The 9,162-nt window shown below is 37.6% G+C and overlaps 1 protein-coding gene across 1 annotated transcript in view; it reads left to right on the forward strand.

Moving 5' to 3' along the window:
- LOC145985369 (xibalbin-1-like) overlaps window positions 1-5,099 on the forward strand; it is a 120,437-nt gene extending 115,338 nt beyond the window's left edge. The window contains exon 4 of the mRNA XM_083119316.1: window positions 4,538-5,099. Within this exon, the coding sequence (XP_082975442.1) occupies window positions 4,538-4,670 (133 nt within the window). The 3' untranslated portion in view covers window positions 4,671-5,099. The remainder of the gene's footprint in view (window positions 1-4,537) is intronic.
- The last annotated feature ends 4,063 nt before the right edge of the window (window positions 5,100-9,162 follow it).

Genomic DNA, 9,162 nt, shown 5'->3' on the forward strand with positions numbered 1-9,162 from the left:
TATGCCAGGAGCAAGGTGCTGCTGTTGAAAGAAAATATTTTTTTAGTAGTTAAACAGATAAACACAAAAAGTTATTGTTTACAAACATTATCTTCCTTTCGAAAACTATTAAAGCCACGGTAAACCTATTGCATTATACATTGTCTTACCGGTTAGTTCACTTAATCTGCACTGTGGGAAAAATTTTCCAATGGCATGAAAATGAGTGTAAAATGGTTGATTATGATAAAGTTTGGTTTTAGGAAATTAATCTTCAGCTTCTCTGTGTAGAAGGGTACATAATTCTAAAGAAGTGATTGATTGGAAGATAAGATATAAATATGCTGCAGGAGAGTAGCGCTGAGCTTCACATTCGAATTTTTCAAATGGAACCATTAGAAACTATATACTTCCACTACACAATATTAGTTACATTTTATCAAAACTATAAGGTAAAGTTTGAAAATTACATTTTGCTACAATAAGTTTCAGGAAATAAATTTTACATCGGAATGAGTAAATAAGAAAGCTTGTTTTGAGTTCATTTTTAACAGAAAAAAAGTAGGAAATCAGGGCAAAATTCGTTATCAAGTCGTCAAAGCATTCAACGTTCAGAACTGGACAACTAAAAATACCTCTGCTTAATTCTGACAATTTAGGGATATGGTCATTCGATGCTCTTCTACACAATTACGGTGAAATGTCGGAGAAATAAGTGACTGTTCTTGCATTTTAATGCAATGCCCTGATGCCAGAAAGTCGTTAAGCTTTGCCAATTTTATGCATCTACCAATAATAGACAAAGTCAAATGCGACTCACACACCACAGACACCAAGGATGGTAAGGGAACCATAAAATTTTGTATTCTACACTGTTAAAAATTACCGTAAAATTTACAATATTTTACCGTTAAAAATTTAACAGCCTACCTGCAAATTTATAAAAACGGTGCAAACCGGTTCTTTATTTGAATTTGAATACTTTATCATGCATAAAGATAAATAATGATTATAAATTACACTTGCGTACACGATAAATATATTGTTTAAAACTGAATTATTCAAACTACATTAATTAGGACAACTATGTAATGGCCTTTACTACATGAAAAACAAGTCACTCTTGGTCAAACTTTTCTTCCTTTTTTATCTCTATGATGCAATTGTCACAAAAGATGTAATTTTGTATTTTTCTAAAACTGATAAACAGATAAATTAAAGCTTTCAAGATGAAATTCTGCATTTCGAGGGTTCACAGCATCAAAATGACGCATCAAACAGAAAAAAGCTTTTTAGGAAAATTATTTGCTTTAGTGAGCTCTATACGTTGTGAGAAATAATGTATACATTGCTATACTGAACGCAACTCCAACTGGCGGCTGGGAAACAGCGAATCAGCGATCAGTTGAATTTTCTTCAACTGAGATCGGGTATTTTCGAGTCACAAGGTACCGAGCGTTGTGCGCGGGACGAAACAAATGAGCGTTGGGTCCAGCACATGTTGCCAAACGTACTGTAAAGCGCTAGAGGGTCTTCTCGGGTAAATATTGCCAGCACCAGAAATCAGCGGGGTGATAATAGTACAACTGCACACGTGGCCCTACATCAGGGAGTTTCCCATGCAAACACTCTACAAACACGCAAATAGACAACTGGCAAAAACAGAAGTACGCTTGGCAACGTTGCTTCGGGAGAGCGATGTGACCCCTTCAGCTTTTACTTCACAACTGAGTTTGTTGACACCCCCCCCCCACACCCCGAAGACGATTGGGGGACAGAAAGGGCCAGAAATAGCCGTCAAGATCAGCCGCCAGCTGGAGTTGCGTTCAGTATAACACAATATATTGTATGACTTGAGACGATATATAAAGAGCCTGTTCGCCCCCTCAAGCGGTCTTTAGATCCATCCCGGAAAAGGCACATGCTGCCAGTTCCAGTTTAAACTTAAATAAAATTTAACAAACTTTTGAGTCGAGACTGAGACTAGAATGAGAACTAACATTTCCAACAGATTTTGAAAACATATTTAAAATAACCATAAAATTCTAAATAAATATGTAGCCTAAATAAAACCTATTTTATTCGAATTTTGCATTACAAAACAGGAACCCCATGTTTGCTGTTCTAAAATGGTATTTACAATCCTCCCCCATGCATACATACATACATACATACATACATACATACATATATATATATATATATATACATATATATAATACATACATACATACAAGCCTGCACGTATGTGTGGAGCTGACATTTTGTACCATGAAAAACATTCCTGCGCCACTGAGAATTTCAACAAAGAATCGTGGCTGTAGTCGCTGCCACTGGCCCACGGATGCTACAAAACGTATGGCGGAACTAGATTACAGGGGTGGCGTCTGCCTCCTCTGCAAGGGAGGACACATCGAGCATCCGTGTTGTAAAAAAAAATGCTGAGTTTCTGTATATAATGATACGCTTCTTTGTGCTATTTCTATCTTGGTTACTTTTTATTGAGTCTGGAAACCTCGGAGAGAATTATGAATTACCATGTATTTTCTTTATCTTTACCACCCTGTCGGAACTTCGATTAGTAATTTCATGTAGAGTAAGGCACTATATGTCCTTATAAATACCTCAAGCTGTCATTAAAATAGTTTACGTTAGCTGGGACCATATACAGGGTGTCCCACGAACGGCGCAACTGGGAATTAAGAGTGGCGTTACTTAGTAACCGAAACCTGTACATACATAAGTCATACACCAAATGTTAGCCCTGTCCAAGTAGATATTTTTAAACATAGAAACAACAAACGGGGTGCAGTGTTGTTCATGCAGTGTTGCCAAATGTAAGTGAAAGTGTAAATTTATTTTTCCACAAAGCATGGAAAATTGCATGTCAAACATTCGTACGGAAATTTGGACGTCAATTTCCACCTTGGGTAGGTGGACTATTTCGCCATCTATAGTTCAGAAAAGAAAACCGATCGTTTTCGCGTATAGCCAATCCTGAAATGCCTCGTAAAGGCGTACCGGTCCAAATGGGTGTTTTAAAAAAATTATGAGGTACAGTGGCAACACTGTTGATGTTTGAAGGCAACAAAAGGTGCGTTTAGTGATGGTCTATGACATGGAAATACTGGAAACAGGAAAAAAAGAAAATGAAAATTATGGTGACAAAAGTCTTAGAGTAGGTAAGTAACACTTTTGTCACCATAATTTTCATTTATTTTTTTCCTGTTTCCAGTATTTCCATGTCATAGACCATCACTAAACGCACCTTTTGTTGCCTTCAAACATCAACAGTGTTGCCACTGTACCTCATAATTTTTTTAAAACACCCATTTGGACCGGTACGCCTTTACGAGGCATTTCAGGATTGGCTATACGCGAAAACGATCGGTTTTCTTTTCTGAACTATAGATGGCGAAATAGTCCACCTACCCAAGGTGGAAATTGACGTCCAAATTTCCGTACGAATGTTTGACATGCAATTTTCCATGCTTTGTGGAAAAATAAATTTACACTTTCACTTACATTTGGCAACACTGCATGAACAACACTGCACCCCGTTTGTTGTTTCTATGTTTAAAAATATCTACTTGGACAGGGCTAACATTTGGTGTATGACTTATGTATGTACAGGTTTCGGTTACTAAGTAACGCCACTCTTAATTCCCAGTTGCGCCGTTCGTGGGACACCCTGTAGTTAGTAGGGCATCGAATTTCCACGTGGAAGCCTTTGGTTCGATCCCCAGGTGGGTAATTTCAGGTAAGAATTTGTCCGTTAATGCTTGTGCTTAATGGTCTCTGGGGTCCACTCAGCCCCTCATTAGAGTACCTGGGGGCAACTCTTGACAGCTAAGGGAGCTGGAGCACAGTGGATTGATTGATTGATTGAGTTGGTGTTTTAAGTCCACTTTATGCACAGTAAGGCTAATCGGGAACGTCATTGTGCCTTTATGGCACGGTGCAATATGCAGCGGAAGAGTTTCCTCTTTGCACGTACACCCAACGGCAAAAAAGGGTAGGCAAAATGTCCATCACCATTTTCGTTCAGTTTGATTTGCACAATTTGATAACCATGGACTGGATTAACAACGTCTTTAAGCAGAGGACAACATCTGCTTCGGACCAACAGAATTCCTTAAAAGAATAGACGATGTAGAACAAAAAATGTATGCATAAATGTGTTAAAATTCTTAGGTGCGTCGACACATATGGCCACTTTGCGCCCTGCATGGTTATAAAGGGACCTACACAGGGCGTACACAACACACTAAGAAAGGTAAGGAGGCACTAAAAACTCTTCTCGACGGGAGGGACTGTATAGTTAAAGTCCTGACTCGAACGCCAGTTCGGTGTATCTCGAGACGAAGTTGGCACCATTCACCACACATTTCAGAGATGGTGGTGGGATGAGTATCATCCTCCGTCAGTATAAACTTTCGTAGATAGTTACTACAGTGCCACTGCAAGTAGGACGATATTTCTGTGTACTGATTTCTAACTGCGACAGTTTCTCCCTAGCTTAGTATTCTTATAACCTTTTTCGTTCTGTCTTTTTCAGACGTTCCTGCATCCGCCGAGGGGCTGGCTGTGAGCACTTGCCTAACAACTGTTGCCCGAACAGCACATGTAGATGCAACCTGTGGGGCACCAACTGCAAGTGTGAACGGAAGGGCCTCTTCCAATTGGGCTAAAGAGGCTTCCTTTTACCCAATTCCGCGGAAATTCGTGTCTTTACATCTTCCTCATATCTTGCTGTTGTCGATGAAGTAAAAATCTTCTGCTATGCTGAACAATAAGTACATGTATTTCACTACCAACTGTGTGGACAAAAACTTAAATTTCTACTCTACCAACTTGATAATTTCAGATATGAGTGGCAATGTAGTTTGTAACCTTCATTTTCCTTCTTCTTTTTTTAAAAAGTCTCATTGGTTCGCATCTGGTTACTCTCAGCCAATTGTGAGATGTATCATAGGAAAATAATGTTATCTCCGATCAAGGGCTGCAATCTGTTTTCTGACTGGAGATTCACCAGCCACGTCTACCAATCAGATTACGGACTGGGCACTTACTGTGTTTTTGTGTATGTAGAAACATGAAATAAATATGTACTAGCATGACTGTTGTTCTATTTCTTTCTGTGTTTTCTTTGTTAACTGAGCAACCTATGGTATACAATAAAAATGCCAATTGTGTCGTCAAGGTTCATCTTCTTTTCATTGCAGGGAACCAAAGAAACTAGAACAGCAGTTAGCCACGTCAGCATAATTTCAAACAATTATATTCGATTTGATTTGGTGCTATAAGTCCACTTTATGCACAGAATAGCTAATTGGGACTGGACCTACAGTTTAAAGTGGGATCCGAACCACCATGTGCCCCATTAAACCATTATATATTTATATCAATTCATGTATAGATAGGTATATTAGAGAGTATGTAGATAAATTAGATAGATATGTAATAAAGGGGTCCAAGGTTCGATATCTGGTGAAGGCACAACTCACTTTAAACTGTAGAATCAGTCCCCATTAGCATAAGTGGACTTAAAACCTAAAATCAAAGAAAGATGGATAGATATGGATTGGCAATGAACAGGGACAAAAATATCGTTACATATCCTAGTTTATACATCTCTGTGACAAAGTTTCCCAGTAAAAAATCCTACCTTCTGTATAAAATATCTTTAGAAGTTTCCTTCTGTATTGATGTATTTCCAGCAAAATAAATGAGGAACGGAACATAAAGAGAACTCAAATTAACTCCCGAATATTGTACAATACTGAAAACTGTGGCATGTTATCACATTTAAGCTTAAATATTGCAGAATATATTTCATATGTAAAAGTATGGTTATATAACAATTTGGAAGCTAGTAGAAACTCATTCAAATACTTTTAATTTAGTTATTTTGGTGGCGGTGGCTCAGTCGGTAACGCGTCTGACCACCATGCTAAATGTCCCGGGTTCGATCCCCGGCCGATTCAAGGGAATTTTTGTAACGTTGGAAGCGGCCCCAGCGCCCACCCAGCGTCGAATGACATGTGTACCTGGGGGAAACCCTGGGTGGTAAAGGCGGTCAGGGGCGTGATGCTCATCACGTCACCCCCACTCACGACCGGATCAAGAAAGTGTGGGCCGTTACCCTCTATACGCCTTCATGGCGTGGTGCTAAGCACATGGGAGCACTTTAATTTTTTCATTTAGTTATTTTGGAGCTGAGAGATTGTATGGTCATTTTTCTACATTTTTGTAAATCAATTATCAAACACTTCCTTTCGAAGTAAGAACAAATGTACATTAGTTTGCACAAATATTTTGCATATTTGTGTTCTTAGTTAGTCAAGCCGCTTTTCTAGCTCATTAGGTTCATCGTGACGATTTGGATGAATGATGATTATGCAGTTATTTATCCACACAAACACACACACACACACACACACACACACACACGCAAACAACTAACATCTACCAGAATTCTTGCGACACCTTTTTTTTACCACGATTATACCCACAATATCGTCCTTATAGCTCCAAACTTGATAATTCTCGATAAACATCAGTGATCAGATGCAATATATATGAAGAGACAGACAAAGTGTAAACGCACATAGCCTGGCGAGAATTCAAACTCAAGACTCTCCGAATGGCTAGATCGTCAGTTGACCACTCAACACCGAAAAAGAAGAAACTGTATTCCAAAACTTTACAATATAATATTACCTTTTAAAAGTATGTTAACAACACATACTCATATTATGGAGGTAATCTGGATCGTATACTAAACATTGCAAATTTAATATTGTACATTTAGCTTCCTAATATTCTATGGAAAATATTTTACTTCATATCTATTAGACACTCCTACTCCACATTTCTCTACTATCCCATTCGCAATATAAAGAACAATAAAGGTGAAACCAAACCAGGCCAGAAGGTGTTTAAGGAGATTTCTGTACGTTAAAAATGTAACACTTAAATGTGCTTTATAAAATATACAACGAACTCGGTGACTACAAAAATATCTTTTCTACGATTAGATGCCATCGTTTGGCAATATGTATACGAAAATTTGTATCATCTTCCCCTCTTAAGGGTTAGCCCATATGCAAAAATACAAACTAATTCCATTGATCACATGTTCATGTAAATTGCTTCTTTGTTCACACTCTTCCTAATTGGTGCAGCGAGTGTGTATACTCAAGATAATTGGACTGTATATCATGTTAAATTGTGGACGGAGTTTGCATTTCGACGCTCCACTGATTATGCAAGGCAGCAAACAAATGCACATCAATGAACACACACAAAGCGAGAGAAATTCTACTACAGTAATTTCTACTCAAATATATAATTTCCCTCCACTCTCATTATCTTTACTTTAGTTCCTTCACTTTTTATATTTTTCTCCTTCTTCTTTCTTCATTTTGATTTTATTTCTCATTTTCGCCTTTTCCGTATCTTTTTTGTGCATTTTTGGCATTCTTTCTCAAATTCCACAGTGACAATCGACACATGTCACTAGTTCATAGAGTTCTGCATTTTCACACTACTTCTCTGTGCAATGCCTAGACCCGAATTTATATATAGCTAAAAAAAAGTAAATTATGCAGATCAATATGTAGAAAAATCACTTAAATATGTAAAAGATATGAAAGTATATTAAAACATGTAAGAATATTTGTAGTCTTCCGCCATTCCCTTCATTCCTGGGCTATTGGATGAATCAGATAGATTTCTCTAAATTCCATTAGTGTCACCCTCTGAACCAGCAGAAATTATCTGAGAAATGCGGCAGTAGTGAAAAACAAGAGGGACAGAGAATCAATCACTTTAAAAGAAGTATAACGTTATAAGTTGCTTTTGGACTTTTAACGTCGCAGTTTCGTTTACACTAGAACTACTTAAGAAAACCCAAGGATTCTTTACTGTTTTTTCCTTTTTTTTTTTTTTGATTTATTACAAACTTTTAAAATAAACTAGCGGTTAATAAATCTTTAATTTGCCCTGGAAAGCTGGAGGGCTTTGTTTTACATAGTTAAAACTAATACAAAAATTACCTCCAGTTGCCTTAGATTAATCTTAGGTTAGAAACATAGATTAATAAACAGAAAATAAACACTTTAACCTCAATTAAAAGAATATGGTCGACCTACTTACGAAATTTACTCAGCGCTGCGCTTTCACTTTGACTGTAATCAACACTTCCGATATAAAAGTACACATCTCGAGAGCTCTCGACACTAAGGGGGGGGGGGACACTATTGGCAGAAGCTCCTTGATGACTTCTTTCCGTTTATCTCTACTCCGCTCTAGCTTATCTTCTTCCCTAAATCTAAGCTGATCCTTTCTCATGCTTAACAAAATAGATTTCAAATCACAGCTCTCATCAAAAACTACATCTTCCTTTTCTTTAAATTTGTCCACTACTTTCGAGACACCCTGTGAAATTTCATTGCCTTTTCCCTTTCTAGACGTTTCATTCTCCAGCTGCTCTCGACAACGCTTACAAGAAAAAATTTCCTCAGTCTTATCTTGAAATTTTTTAAACTCCTCTTCACTCATATCTTCGCATTTTCTGTGCGACCATTTCTTACACAATATACATTCAACAGCGCAATCAATGTCCAGTCTTTTCCCGCAGCAATCTAACACGGTATCCCAAGGAATTTCGGGGGCCTGATCCATCTCATAAGGTGACACTGTTATACGATTCATGTTGTCGTTTCTGCCGACCTACTTCTCCCCTTTCCGATAACACAAAACAAGGAGGTGTCAGTTGTTTTTTTTTTTGTTTTTTTTTCTTTAAGCCTAACAGCTGACGCGACTCAACTTCGCTTGACGACAGAATGTCTGGACAGGGGTATATGTTTTCTTTGAACCAATAAGTAATAGCCGTTCCCGTGTTTCTTACATTATACAAAAATCAATGTTTACAAATAAACACACTCGACAGTTTACAAACAATGCTCGCTATTATTATTATTATTATTATTTTCTCAGCAATATAATCCAAAGCAGTTCCCGGTAGTTCCGGCACCATATAACGTTATAAGTTGCTTTTGGACTTTTAACGTCGCAGTTTCGTTTACGCTAGAACTACTTAAGAAAACCCAAGGATTCTTTACTGTTTTTTCCTTTTTTTTTTTTTGATTTATTACAAACTTTTAAAATAAACTAGCG

Source organism: Lepisma saccharinum, chromosome 3 (genome assembly GCF_977018435.1).
Source record: "Lepisma saccharinum chromosome 3, izLepSacc3.1, whole genome shotgun sequence".
Taxonomy (NCBI): domain Eukaryota; kingdom Metazoa; phylum Arthropoda; class Insecta; order Zygentoma; family Lepismatidae; genus Lepisma; species Lepisma saccharinum.